General features: G+C 43.1%; 2 protein-coding genes across 2 annotated transcripts; both read right to left on the reverse strand.

Moving 5' to 3' along the window:
* Positions 1-9: 9 nt before the first annotated feature.
* Positions 10-8,781, reverse strand: LOC110535324 (gamma-aminobutyric acid type B receptor subunit 2). The gene is made up of 18 exons (XM_036966636.2): positions 8,279-8,781; positions 7,937-8,074; positions 6,625-6,795; positions 6,343-6,444; positions 6,150-6,215; positions 5,770-5,958; positions 5,330-5,572; positions 5,145-5,205; positions 4,992-5,063; positions 4,728-4,872; positions 4,418-4,550; positions 4,207-4,314; positions 3,966-4,088; positions 2,362-2,472; positions 2,045-2,269; positions 1,661-1,831; positions 1,351-1,511; positions 10-907 (listed from the first exon to the last, which is right to left on the reverse strand). The coding sequence occupies exons 1-18, from the start codon at positions 8,525-8,527 to the stop codon at positions 739-741; spliced, it is 2,637 nt and encodes an 878-aa protein (XP_036822531.2). The 5' UTR covers positions 8,528-8,781; the 3' UTR covers positions 10-738.
* Positions 8,782-9,183: 402 nt separating this feature from the next.
* LOC110515205 (ribonuclease P protein subunit p25-like protein) lies at positions 9,184-10,139 on the reverse strand. The gene has a single exon (XM_036966623.2). It carries the CDS (start codon positions 10,137-10,139, stop codon positions 9,426-9,428), a length of 714 nt encoding a protein of 237 aa, XP_036822518.2. The 3' UTR covers positions 9,184-9,425.
* Positions 10,140-15,688: the final 5,549 nt, after the last annotated feature.

The raw sequence follows: 15,688 nt of genomic DNA on the forward strand, positions 1-15,688 counted from the left end.
ATTGCAAAATAGTTGTAGCACTTGTTTTTATATAGATATTTCTTCTTTTTTTTTTTACAAATATGCACATTTAAAGGTTATACTCTCAAACCGATTATTCATCATCTTTGAAAGACTGATAACATAAACTTGAATTTGCCTAGACATAGCCAAGATGTTGTTTTCTCACAGGCAATGTTTGGAAAGACAATCAATGATTTATTTGACTGCTGTAAAGGGTTAACTTCTGCCTTGGAACACAGTTTAAAGTTCATTCCTGGGCTTTAGCAAACCAGGAAATTCCCAGAGTGACAACATGACAGAGCAGTACCAGAGAGCAGTACCAGAGAGCAATACCAGAGAGCAATACCACAGCACAGAGCAGTTACCAAGAGTGCAAATACAGTCACTGCCAGTATCCTGCTGCAATACAGGATACTCCCATGTTGGGAAACAGGGGGAACGGCCAACATGTTTTGTTTTTCCATCAGGAGAAAACTTCTATGAGTTGCACTGCAATCAATCTACTAAAAATACATAAAGAAAGCAGCCATTGTAATTTACCACACAACTTTTGTCAGCAACACATTGCATGTAGAACTTGTCTGGACGTGAACATGACTTCAGATGTGAATGATGCTATGGCAGTCCAAGTAAAGGAAGGTCATTTGACTTCCAGCTGCCAGTGGAACCAGAGGCAGTTCAATTAATATTGTAACTTTTCCAGCGTATTGTCACTCACTGTAGAGGGAAATACAGTCACAGCCCGGTGACCATGACCCGATGTGATGGTGGCATATGTCTCTGTTGGGCACTGGGGACATCGGGACTTCTCAGAAGGCTGGAACAGCTGGCAGTCATTCCCCCAATGGCTGGCATGTAGGCGTGGTGAAGAATTGGCAGCTGCACGGACCGTCTTTGTTGGATGCTGCAAAGGAAAACAAGTGTGTAGGACGTTTCATTTCAAAATATATAGTGTAGATATTTCTATAAAAAATATAGTTAAATATACACTGAGTGTACAAAACATTAGGAACATCTTCTTAATATTGAGTTTGCCCTCAGAACAGCATCAATCGTCAGGACATGAACTCTACAAGGTGTCAGAAGTGGTCCACAGGGATCCTGGCCCATATTGACTCCAATGCTTCCCACAATTATTTCAAGTTGGCTGGATGTCCTTTGGGTGGTGGACCATTTAACAATATAATAAAGGATCATAGTTTTCACATGGATTCACCTGGTTAGTCTGTTATGGAAAGAGCACATGATCATAATGTTTTGTATACTCAGTGTATATATAGAAAGTATAGAAAATATTTGTATTGCATAATGTATCTTTTAGTATCAGAATAATATATTTTCCTGTACTGTTCAGGTGAGTTGATGTCATCAAAGAGTTCCCTGTTCGTCCTGGGCACATCCTCAGAGCACACCTGGGCTCTCAGTCTCACTTCATGGCCCTGTGGACTGGGAGGACTCAGCTCTTCCTCTAGTACTTGCATGGCGACATCCTCCAACTGGTCACCAATCTGCAAAGACCATTTCTATGTTCATTCCCAAAGTTCTACCATCTGAAATGGCATTAATGATTATTAGCTCCACAACAGATGGGTGTTCAACCTACAACGGTTAAAGTTCTGTGAATTGTTTAGACTCAAGACAAGGGGTCAGAACTCACCTCTGTGATTCTCCTCCAGAGCTGCTGGTTTTCAGTCCGCAGGCTTTCAAGAGATCTGCCCTGATTGAGACTGCTAGAGGAACTGGAGGTCTCCGAATCCTCCTTGTGAAGATCACATTGTAACCAGCTAGTTGGATCCACTTGGTTGGGATTGTCTCGGATTTTTACAAGCTAGGATACAAGACAGAAGCATTCAATTATATTTTTCAAGACGAGTGTTTACATCCAACATCATCTAGCATATACACCAATTTGTAAACAATATACATTGAGAAATGGAAGTAAAACGAGAACATTGAGATAAATGAGATATTTGAACATGAGAGCTCGACATGTATACAAGAGGAGGTTTCAGAGATGATGCAGAGATGATGCAGGTGACACCTTGGGCAGGAACACCAGACACAGAGTGCAGGTACAGCAGGAGATCACCACCAAAGCCATGATGAAGAGCTGCACATTAGGGTGATACTGGGTCAGGAAGCACCCCGATGCTCCAATGATAGACATGACGGTCACGTGGTACATGCTCAGCCTTGTGTACTTGCTGTCATCGAGGAGATGGATATGTGCATGCCTTGTTCTCAAGGCCAGGAAACATCCAAGAAACTAAAGAAAATATGGAAAACCATCAACTAGATTATCAGCTTTGTTTGAAAAGGATCTTGGGTATTGAACATGGTTCTGGCAATTTCTCTCACCATGAGAAGCCCTTTGTAGCCATATACAATGGCGAGCCATTTAGTCAGGTTTGTACTTTCACAGTGCTCCAGGAAGTGCCTTGTATTAACATCTTCACCACCAGGAGCAGTCTGAAACACCACAAAAAGGAAAGACTACTTTAATATTATTGATCTCCCTCCGAGGTTCACATTTACTACGACTCTACCACACGGTCGACTCCAGACCAGAGCCATTCACTACCACCACACGGTCGACTCCAGACCAGAGCCATTCACTACCACCACACGGTCGACTCCAGACCAGAGCCATTCACTACCACCACACGGTCGACTCCAGACCAGAGCCATTCACTACCACCACACGGTCGACGCCAGACCAGAGCCATTCACTACCACCACACGGTCGACTCCAGACCAGAGCCATTCACTACCACCACACGGTCGACTCCAGACCAGAGCCATTCACTACCACCACACGGTCGACTCCAGACCAGAGCCATTCACTACCACCACACGGTCGACGCCAGACCAGAGCCATTCACTACCACCACACGGTCGACTCCAGACCAGAGCCATCCACTACCACCACACGGTCGACTCCAGACCAGAGCCATCCACTACCATCACACGGTCGACTCCAGACCAGAGCCATCCACTACCATCACACGGTCGACTCCAGACCAGAGCCATTCACTACCACCACACGGTCGACTCCAGACCAGAGCCATTCACTACCACCACACGGTCGACGCCAGACCAGAGCCATTCACTACCACCACACGGTCGACTCCAGACCAGAGCCATTCACTACCACCACACGGTCGACTCCAGACCAGAGCCATTCACTACCACCACACGGTCGACTCCAGACCAGAGCCATTCACTACCACCACACGGTCGACTCCAGACCAGAGCCATTCACTACCACCACACGGTCGACTCCAGACCAGAGCCATTCACTACCACCACACGGTCGACTCCAGACCAGAGCCATTCACTACCACCACACGGTCGACTCCAGACCAGAGTAATCCACTACCACCACACGGTCGACTCCAAACCAGAGCCATTCACTATCACCACACGGTCGACTCCAAACCAGAGCCATTCACTACCACCACACAGTCGACTCCAGACCAGAGCCATTCACTACCACCACACGGTCGACTCCAGACCAGAGCCATTCACTACCACCACACGGTCGACGCCAGACCAGAGCCATTCACTACCACCACACGGTCGACTCCAGACCAGAGCCATTCACTACCACCACACGGTCGACTCCAGACCAGAGCCATTCACTACCACCACACGGTCGACGCCAGACCAGAGCCATTCACTACCACCACACGGTCGACTCCAGACCAGAGCCATTCACTACCACCACACGGTCGACTCCAGACCAGAGCCATTCACTACCACCACACGGTCGACTCCAGACCAGAGCCATTCACTACCACCACACAGTCGACTCCAGACCAGAGTAATTCACATAAACAAGGTCATCTAAAAGGCAGTTAAAATTGAAAGGCTAACTTCAACAACGTCTGCATTCCCTACACAACAAAAGATAAGAGAGCAAGACCAAGGTTAAAATAGAAAATGTAATTGAAGTGTTTTACCTCTTGGCTGAACTCTTCCACTGTTCGTCTGAGTGGATCCACCATCTGCCAGCAGGTTAACAGACACAGATCCATTAGCAGCATTCCCCCGACAATTATCCATAGTTGGTCATCCTTAATAATCTGAAGAAAGAACAGAGAGGGAGAGGATGAGTATTAAATATTAGACAGGAGAGATGGCGATTAAGAGGCCTGTACTTTTTGAGTTTCTTTAACTTGATCTTTTGAACTTTGAGTTTACCTTTTCAATTATCTCCTTATTTTTGACAATTGTCCAGACCCTCCAAGTTTTCGCAAACAATGCCCCAAAGGTTGTGGTGTATCCTACAGAAAGAATATATGTGCGAATCTGTGACAAGAGGGAAAAAAATGAAACAATGTGCATCCCTTGAAACAAGGGGTTCCTTCCTTATCACTGAAATGCTTAGATGTTTAAACTCATGTGTACTCACAGGGCAAAGCATAACAAACCCTTTGTCAGTCACAAGGGATCCATCCAGCCCATAGAGGAAGACGGAGGTACAGGCCAGCATCGTACCCAGGATAATGAGGTAGTTCATGGACAGACTGGACTTCTTCATGACCCTATGGGAAAAACAAAATATTGAGATCAACGGGCAGCCTTGTCTGAGCAGAGCATGTGAGTAAGTCAACTGGATAATAACGAAAGAGAGAACAACCTTGTGTTTCGATGAAAGCTACCTCAGAAAGTATCTAGTTCAATAACAAGCCAATACAAGATGCTTGGAATAATGATCATACCAATGGTTGTGATGCTTGATGTGGAAGAAGAGGAAGAAGAGTGCCATGAGCATGGCCAGGCCAGTGGTGGATAACAAGATGATGTAGAGGGGAACACTGACATCCCACCGCTGGGAGTGTGTCCGGTCTTTAGGCGGCTGCATGCCTATGAAAGGCACAAAAAAGTAGAATGCAAAGACTGTTACAAAAACAAACATTTTTTGTGTGCTTGAGGTGTCATCATCAGATGTCTTAATGCCTTGTCCTAACAGTGTGGCCACCTACCTTGAAACTTGATTAAGTGGTTGAGTTCTAATTCTTCAGCATTATACTGGCCTATCTTAACCTCCCGGCCCTCTGTGGAAACACATGCAGTTGATAAATATTTCACAAAGAATGTTCTCTAAATTCATGGAAATACACATATGTAATGTTTACCTTGAAATTGGCTTAATTTAATAGTTCCCATGCGTTCCCCATTTCTAAACATAACTTGACCCTAAAAAAAGAAGAAGAAAGAAACTCAATTTGACAAGAATATTTGTAAAGCACATCTTATCTTTAGTCTTTTGGAGCAACGATCTATCTAAAATGGAATGTTAACAACAGTCATGCTAACTTACAGTTACACCCTCAAAGCAAATCTCCTTCATGGAATCCAGGACCATTTGTCCAATCTCCTTGCTGCTGACTGTGAAGTTCCGGTGGATGTCATATCTCTCTCTGTGACGAACAGACTCAATGACCCTGGTCAATGCTTTCACCATCACCCAAACTCCATCATAGGCAAACCCATGGAACTTGCTGGCAACCAACCCTCTCTGCAGCAGCTCTCTGTTGTAAGTCTCATCATACTCTTCTGGGGTCTAAACAGAAACACAAAGGTGTTTGTTTGACTTCTCTTAATGGTCTTGCATTACCTTTGCTACACTGCAAATACACTGTTTGATGTTTTCAACATTACATCCACATTTTTTGTTATAAACACAAGTTATCCATTGGAGAGAGCATGGTACAGTATCGACAGAATATGTTGTCCCTTGCTGAAAACCTCAGTACCTACCCTTCCTGAGATGCCTTTAATCTGTCTGTTACTGAGGTGTGTGAAGTCCACAGTGATGTAGCCTTCCATTGCAGTCAGCAGGTTGTTTGAAGCACAGTTGGAGGAGTTGGCCTCCTCCCACCAGCTCCCCTGGTAACCGCCAGGGAGGATCCACTGATACCTCCCGCCAAACATGTTCAGGCTGTAAGCCTAGAAGACAAAGGTTATATGGTAATTACAAACACAAATGGTTATCATAACGATAATTCAAAAGTAATTGCATGATGAATGCGCTGTTAAACTGCTATTAATCTTTGTCTCAAACAAGTGCTAATCATTAATGATGGCATTGTGTTGCAACGCATCATATTGTAATGTAGGTTTTCTGGTTATGTACTCACACAGCAAAAGACTTTGGAGGCTGAATTCTCGTCAAACAACCCAATAATGATCGTTACATCCATATCCTGTCGAAAGGGACATGATACAAAACAGATTGACACGCTGAGGATGCATCTGCAATTTTCTGAAATAATGCAATTCAGTGCCAAATTCTAACTTTGTAAGTAAAGATGATTTGGGCATATTACTCACCTTCAATTTCTTTACATTGACACATGGGTCAGTGGACAGGCTTTCAGTTACAGCAACCATAACATCAGCCTTGCTCAGTTGTTTAGTCAGATCTCTCCTTATCTTTCAAAGACAGGACAATATAGACTTTACAATTCATACATAAGACAGCATAGTTGTCAGCCGTCTTAATCAATAGGCTAATGCCGGATACCCTTGTATCCCTACTTGTAAATGGCGATAACAGCTACATTGTACACCAAACAGGCATGTGACAGAAAGGGTTACCACGGTCAGTGGTACCTCTGAGATCCTCTGTACATCCTGGGTCAGCGTCCCTACACGTCTCCACTTGTAGTTCTGTAGGATCTTCACAACAGCCTGATTGACTGTGTTGTCCGAGGTGACCATTCGGAAGAAGTTGGGATATTTTTTCTCATCATCTAAAACAGGCGTTGTTGCAGCGAAAGACAGCTGAAATATTGAATGTGCAATAATGTTAGGCTTGAAGAGCACTAAATCATTATATGAAGTACTAGCAATTGTGTTATTTGCATGTATGTCACCTATTAAATAACATGCTCTATTGTGATACACAATACAGTGTGATGTAAAATGGTTGCTCAGTACCTACAATACAGTGTGATGTAAAATGGTTGCTCAGTGCCTACAATACAGTGTGATGTAAAATGGTTGCTCAGTGCCTACAATACAGTGTGATGTAAAATGGTTGCTCAGTGCCTACAATACAGTGTGATGTAAAATGGTTGCTCAGTGCCTACAATACAGTGTGATGTAAAATGGTTGCTCAGTGCCTACAATACAGTGTGATGTAAAATGGTTGCTCAGTGCCTACAATACAGTGTGATGTAAAATGGTTGCTCAGTGCCTACAATACAGTGTGATGTAAAATGGTTGCTCAGTGCCTACAATACAGTGTGATGTAAAATGGTTGCTCAGTGCCTACAATACAGTGTGATGTAAAATGGTTGCTCAGTGCCTACAATACAGTGTGATGTAAAATGGTTGCTCAGTGCCTACAATACAGTGTGATGTAAAATGGTTGCTCAGTGCCTACAATACAGTGTGATGTAAAATGGTTGCTCAGTGCCTACAATACAGTGTGATGTAAAATGGTTGCTCAGTACCTATAATACAGTGTGATGTAAAATGGTTGCTCAGTGCCTACAATACAGTGTGATGTAAAATGGTTGCTCAGTGCCTACAATACAGTGTGATGTAAAATGGTTGTTCAGTGCCTACAATACAGTGTGATGTAAAATGGTTGCTCAGTGCCTACAATACAGTGTGATGTAAAATGGTTGCTCAGTGCCTACAATACAGTGTGATGTAAAATGGTTGCTCAGTGCCTACAATACAGTGTGATGTAAAATGGTTGCTCAGTGCCTACAATACAGTGTGATGTAAAATGGTTGCTCAGTGCCTACAATACAGTGTGATGTAAAATGGTTGCTCAGTGCCTACAATACAGTGTGATGTAAAATGGTTGCTCAGTGCCTACAATACAGTGTGATGTAAAATGGTTGCTCAGTGCCTACAATACAGTGTGATGTAAAATGGTTGCTCAGTGCCTACAATACAGTAAAAAAGATACCTGTACCAGGTTCCACCCCTGTAGTGATTCAGCAATGACGGATGTGACTGATGGACACACACCTCCAAAGATCATTAAGTATTTTGGCCCAAAGCATATGGCATCAAAGTAGGCTTTAAGTCCTTTGGCAATATTACACTAAAAGACAAAGAGAAAACAAAGAGTGAACTGTCCCACTCATCATCATTATGATTCCAAATGCACTGAACAGCTTACATGTCCTTTTTTTGCATTAAAATACACTACTTTTAACCTTGTTCTCCACATAAACAATGTACACCCCACTAACAGAGGCTTGTTGGTCCAAAAACACCAGTCCACGAACACACCAGCAAACGTTACCTCTGAATCTATGACGTGAAAATTGATCTCATAGTTTCTTAGAGGAGTCTGCTGCCTGCTCAGGTCGTCTAGAGCGAGCTGGACAGCTGGCAACAAGGACGCCGTAAGGTTTCCCCGCCCTGGATTGTCTGTCAGTGGCATGATCCACAAGACTGGCAGAGAGTGGCGAACCTGGGACAGAGAAGGAACAACGACCAGCCATGAGAGAACCAGGATCTGTCCTGAGCTTGCCCGTCCACCACCACTCATCCTTTCTCCCTGTCACTTCCCAGTCTCCACTCCCTGGTGTATTTCTCCTCCTGACTAGCACACCTCCTGTAATGGAGTCAGGTCCTAGTTAAGACCCCTTAATCCTCGTCTGTTCCAGCCAGGCCATTCCACACACCGCAGCTGCTCCCTCAAGAGAATCCACTGAAGAGGATAAAGGGATAAGGTGCTGGCAGTGACTGACGAGGTTACCTACATCTGTCACTCTGATCCCACTGCACACATTCACTGATTGCTATGGTCTGGTTTTATTCTAGAAGGAACTTTTAATATAACTTTCCAATATTTTTGACATTTACTTGTAGGTTATTCCCCTGTGGATTATGAAAAAATGTAGCTCCACAACCAGACGTATTGGTTAAAGAAAAGTCTGATTGACAGCTGATGTTTTTACAGGGAAAGAATACCTTTATGTTCAAGACCACTCAAACCTTCAAACTCTGGCATCATTACATTATCACCACAAGATGGCAGTGTTGTTCAACTTCTCAAAAGAGCTCAAGCAGAACGTTCAATGAAATCCTTTCTCCAGCAATAACATTCATTCATTTGAAAGTGTTATTGTTCTGCATGTAGTTGCAGAACAAGCTATAATACATTTTCTATAAAAAAATCAAACATCAAAATGACCAGTGCAATCATGTACAGGCTAAACTTTATTTACTTATAAATGAGACAAAATATTGAACTTAAATATAAGCGCACAAAAAACCTATGAACTTAGGCACTCGCTCACATCCTCTCTCCCAGAAAGTGAGTCATAACACAATAACGGAAAAGTTGGAAAGGTTGATATTTTGTGCACTCATCGGCCGATGGGGGACTGTCTTGTGATTATAACAGGTTGGTCCAAAGGCCTCTTCCACACACAGAACACATCTCATTCCTGCCCTGCCAGCGCCCCCTTACCACGACTCTGGCCTTTTCCTGGCTCTCTGGATCGATCAGTCTGTCTGACAGGGCCTCCTGGTCCCTTACCCCTGCCACCACCACCTCCCCTCTTCCTCCTGCCCCCATGTCTCTGTCCACCAGCCACCCCTGCATCCTCCTTGGCAGCCTGTGCCCACAGGGCATCAAAGTTCCCTGGAGCCTGGTATCCAGGCAGGCTGGCATCCAGGGGGTCTCTGGAGAGCAATACCCAGATAGCAGGTATGTTCCTACTGACGGTGAGGCTGTCCAGGCCTGCCGCAGGCTCCAGGGGTTCCCACACCTCCAGGACAGTGCTGAAGAGCAGCCTGGTCTGCTGGTGCAAGCCTTTCACACGGCGCTTCAGGATCTCCACACACGTGATGGCCTTGGAGACCCCCTTCCCCATCCCAGTGAATACTATCTGCCGGCTAGGCATCTTTTCCAGTGCCTGGGAGCATGGTGCTTCCTGGACCTCGGTGGTGCTACCCCCTTCTTTGCTCTTAGGCTGCCCCCCCTCGCCTTCCAGCGCTCTGGGTTTGACCTCCATGCGGCTCAGGGCGTAGCGCATGAGGTTGCGGATCTTGCTGCCATCCTTCACTCTAACCTCATTGGTGTCGCTGGAGAGGCCGGGGAATGGGCAGGGGCAGGGCTGTTCCACCGTCCGCGCCTTACTGTAGTTCTCCATGTCACCTGTACCTTATCTTTGTAGACAGAGACACACGTACAGAATATTTGATCAACACGGTATTAGAGCTAGCGTACAGTAGCCTCAGACTTTTACATAATAATCTTGCTGCCATATCCCTTAATTCTCTAGCTAAATACTCTGGCTGTAGCTGGCCAAGTACCTCATTAATAAAATACAACCACTGACTGTTTCGTTGAGATTCAATTGCCACATGCGCGCCGTGTTAACATTTTAGAGCAACGACAATGAGAAACAGTATGTGGTTGTATTTGATTACCGTTTTATTAAAAAAGGTATGGATTTCAGCAAACAAAAAAGGCACACAACGACAGAGGACAAACATAGGTACACGATAAGGGTTTAAGAATTTTAAAAATGTGAAGTATCGACTGCATAGCGAATCGAATGAGTTTCATTTAAAAAACGGAGATCCGTTTAAAAAACGTCGCTCAACTCCGTAGAGTTGCCTACTTGGCAAACTCTGCCTGTGACTAGCTACTGTTAGGTAGGTGTGTCAGTCGTGAATATGACATATGCTATCTAATTAAGATTAACTTTGTTATAAAACTCACGTATTTACAAAAACCCAGTCTTAAGCATCGGGTGTGTTCTGATCAGCCTGGTTAACACAGTCAAAAAAACAGTTTATTACTTACCCGAAAACATAGGACATCCGTATGTCGCAAAGGGCTCTGATCGTATGACGTTCGCCGCTGCTGCAAAAAGCATTAAAGAGCCCCGGTACATTCTGGGAGTTGTAGTAGATATATATATATATATATATATATATATATATGCAATCCTTTACTTTTTAAAACATGACTGACTGGAAATAACAACAGAGTTTCTAAAACCATACTAAACCACCTTTGACATAACCACATTAGTAGGCTGGAAGTGTTTGAAGTATAATAATAAGTTGTCTCAGAGAAAATATTTTTTTTAGTAGTTTGCTAGAGCAATTTCCTCTGGTTATCTATATTGCAGCATGTTTCGTTAGCAAATGATTATAAGGGACACTTGCCAAAGATGCCATAAGTGATTACGTGTGCCAGACACACCGTTTGTGTTCCTCAGCTAGAGCGTCATTAGGCTACGTCACATTGTTAGGGTTCGTTTTCGAATGTAGCTTACCAATTAGGGATTTTGTGTTGCAGATATGTGGTAGGGGAGTAGGGGCACGAGGGAACACACTTAATGTGTTGTGAAATCTTTTGTGAATGTATTGTAATGTTTTTAAAATTGTATAACTGCCTTGATTTTTCTGGACCCCAGGAAGACGGGGCTGTAGTGGAGCAGGTTGAGAACTTCAAGTTCCTTGGCATCCACATCACCAACAAACTAACATGGTCCAAGCACACCAAGACAGTCGTGAAGAGGGCACGACAAAACCTATTCCTCCTCAGGAGACTGAAAAGATTTGGCATGTGTCCTCAGATCCTCAAAAGGTACAGCTGCACCATCAAGAGCATCCTGACGGGTTGCATCACTGCCTGGTATGGCAACTGCTTGGTCACCTACCGCAAGGCACTACAGAGGGTAGTGCGTACGGCCCAGTACATCACCGGGGCCAAGCTTCCTGCCATCCAGGACCTCTACACCAGGCGGTGTCAAAGGAAGGCCCTAAAAATTGTCAAAGACTCTAGCAACCCTAGTCATAGACTGTTCTCTCTGCTATCACATGGAAAGTGGTACCGGAGCGCCAAGTCTTGGTCCAAGAGGCTTCTAAACAGCTTCTACCCCCAAGCCATAAGACTCCTGAACGTCTAATCAAATGGCTACCCAGACTATTTGCATTGCCCCCCCGTCTTTTACGCTGCTGCTGTAACAGTATAGCTTCCGTCCCTCTCCTTGCCTCGAACCAGGGACCCTCTGCACACATCGACAACTGACATCCACAACGCATCGTTACCCCTCTGCAAGGGGAACAACTACCTCAAGGTCTCCGAGTGAGTGATGTCACCAATTGAAATGCTATTAGCACGCACCCCGCTAACTAGCTAGCCATTTCACACCGGTTACACTGCTGCTCTTATTATCTATGCATAGTCACTTCAATAACTACATGTACATATTACCTGAATTACCTTGACTAACCGGTGCCCCCACACATTGACTCTGTACTCTACACATTGACTTGCTATTGTTATTTTTCTGCTGCTCTTGAATTATGTTACTTTTATTTCCTACTTTTTTAGGTATTTTTCTTAACTGCATTGTTGGTTAAGGTTACCTGTTGTATTTGGTGCATGTGACAAATACAATTTGATTTGATTTGATTTGAAGAGTAGCTGCTGCCAAATTAGGGGTATTTTACCAAATAGGGCTATCTTCTATATATCACCCCTACCTTGTCACAACACAACTGATTGGCTCAAACACATTAAGAAGGAAAGAAATTCCACAAATTAACTTTTAAGAAGGCACACCTGTTAATTGAAATGCATTCCAGGTGACGACCTCATGAAGCTGTTTGAGAGAATGCCAAGAGTGTGCAAAGCTGTCTTCAAGGCAAAGGGTGGCTACTTTGAATAATCTAAAATATATTTTGATATGTTTAACACTTTTTGGTTACTACATGACTCCATATGTGTTAGTTCATAGTTTTGATGTTTCACTTTAACTATACAATGTAGAAAATAATAAAAATAAGGAAAAACCCTTGAATGAGTAGGTGTTCTAAAACTTTTGACCAGTAGTGATTAGTAGATAGATTAAAAAGGTTGTCTGGCGCCGAACTGTGCATGTGCAGGCCATTAAAGGCACTCCTTCGATATATATATATATATATGTATATATATATATATATATTAACAACAAATCAATACAAAAAGTACATGGGGAACACAAGTACATATAAAGAATATACAAAGGACATTTGGGCTAGGGGCGGGAATAGGGGGTACAATATCCCATTACACAAGGACATTAAGGGACATACACACATTTATAATTCTAACATAGTATTTAATTGTCTTAGAATATAGTTCAATTTCTTTTTGCAAGGTCATGAAATGTGTTTTGTTTGTAAATTTACATTTCTGAATAGGAAATTTGGCCAAAAGAATAATGAAATTAATTACATAAAATTATTTTCACTTATTTATATCATAAGTAAATAATCCAAGTAACACATCTCTCAATAATTGTCACGCCCTGACCTTAGTTATCTTGGTTTTCTTTATTATTTTGGTTAGGTCAGGGTGTGACGAGGGTGGTATGTGTGTTTTTGTCTTGTCTAGGGTTTTTTTGTAATTCTATGGGGTTTTGGTATATGTAGGTCTATGGTGGCCTGAATTGGTTCCCAATCAGAGACAGCTGTTTATCGTTGTCTCTGATTGGGGATCCTATTTAGGTTGCCATTTTCCATTTTAGTTTGGTGGGTTATTGTCTATGTGTAGTTGCATGTCAGCACTCGTGTTATGTAGCGGCACAGTCAGTGTTCTTTCGTCCATTAAAAGAAGATGTACGCTTATCACGCTGCGCCTTGGTCTCCTCACTATGACGAATGTGACAATAATAGTGTAAAATCTTTATAAATGTGTTAAATGATAAATCTACTGATGTCTTGCCACAGATTCCTTACATGAATGCAACGGGAAAAAAAGATGCAACCCTGTTTGTGGCCGTTAAAAAAGGTCCAATTTGTTATTTTTTAACCTCTTCAAATAGTGGTTGTTAATAAGTAGGTATGTGTGGTAACATCCAAACTTTTTTCCAACAGACATTATCAATAAAACCATTCCTATAAGGCATGACATCCTGTTGAAACAAGGCTCTTATAGCTCTGTTGTTGAATGGAATAAAATAAATATTTCTTACTGATGAGTCAACCGGTTAGTTGTAGGTATGTTCTGGGGGTCAGGTCTTGACACTTTCCTGAATAATAAAGCAACACCTGAGGGAATGGCATCTAAAACAATTGTAAAGTCTTTAGGTGTTACAGGGACCTTGTAAAGTGATAAGAATTCCTTATAATTAAGTAAAAGCCCCTCTGCATTTACCAGTTGGCTCACAAATAAGATATTTTGGAACCAATATTCTAAAAACAGAAGTATTTTTATACAATATGTCCCAATATAATATGTCTGGAGAAAAATGATGCTTGAAGGAAGGACCTCGACAAGAAAACCTGCCGATGAAAAGCAGAAAGTTTCACTGGAACTTTGTCAATATTATAATTCCAAAACAACATGAAGTTAAGGCCACCAAAAGTAGAGAAGACATTTTTTGTATTTAAAAAAATGTATCCTTTATTTAACTATGCAAGTCATAGTTAAATTCTTATTTACAATGACAACCTACAGGGGAACAGTGGGTTAACTGCCTTGTTCAGGGGACAGAATGACAGATTTTTGCCTTGTCAGCTCAGGGATTCAATCCAGCAACCTTTCGGTTACTGGTCCAACTCTCTAACCACTAGGAATTACGAATAAAGTTCCACATAGAAGTGGGTCACTTCTTGAAAGCGTTTTTTACTAATGGGGAATGCAGTCAGAGGCTATAATGGGGCTGCAGATGACAGTCTCCTCAGTTCTCTCTCTGCTGAAGCCATGAGTGCACGTTTCAGTGCCCAATTTGTTCAGATGTCCAGGAGGAACAAGAGAATAATGATTTAGAAGAGGAGGAGGTATCTGAAGAAGAAGACGAAGAAGAATACAACTCAGAGCACAATAAATCATCTTCAGATGAAGAAGAAATCCCCCAAGCTGATATTGAGACATTTTTGTCAAAGAACAGCAAAATAACATGGTCCTTGTCACCATATGACAACCAGGGCAGGATGGCAGCACAAAATGTCATAAGGATGACCTCAGGGCCCACAATACATGCAGTTGCCCATGCCCAGGACATCGCCTCAACATTCTACATGTTCATTACACCAGCCATCGAAAAAATCATCCTGGAGATGAGAAATTTGGAGGGTTTCCATATATATGGAGACAACTGGAAAAGGATGGATGAAATTGACCTGCGTGCCTACATAGGGCTGCTAATCTTGTGTATAGGTCCCAAGGCGAGGCTACATGTAGTCTCTGGGATGCAGAGAGTAGAAGGGTGATTTTCCGTGCCACGATGCCACTGAAAGTCTTTCACACTTTCTCAAGAATGCTACGATTTGATAACCATGAGTCAAGACCTGCAAGACATGTGAGAGACAAACTGGCGGCCATAAGAGAGGTCTGGGAGAAATGGGTGGAGCCATAAGAGAGGTCTGGGAGAAGTGGGTGGAGCCATAAGAGAGGTCTGGGAGAAGTGGGTGGAGCCATAAGAGAGGTCTGGGAGAAGTGGGTGGAGCCATAAGAGAGGTCTGGGAGAAGTGGGTGGAGCCATATGAGAGGTCTGGGAGAAATGGGTGGAGCCATAAGAGAGGTCTGGGAGAAGTGGGTGGAGCGTCTGCCATACTGTACCTCTACAACCCTGGGCCTGAAGTAACAGTGGATGAGCAACTGGTTCCATTCAGATGTACATTTTTATTTTCATATCTGTAATGTAAGTGATTTTCACTGTTAATTTTATTATGTATTGCTATAATATCATTGATT

The sequence above is a fragment of the Oncorhynchus mykiss genome, chromosome 3 (genome assembly GCF_057628025.1).
Source record: "Oncorhynchus mykiss isolate SJ-2025 chromosome 3, ASM5762802v1, whole genome shotgun sequence".
Taxonomy (NCBI): Eukaryota; Metazoa; Chordata; class Actinopteri; order Salmoniformes; family Salmonidae; genus Oncorhynchus; species Oncorhynchus mykiss.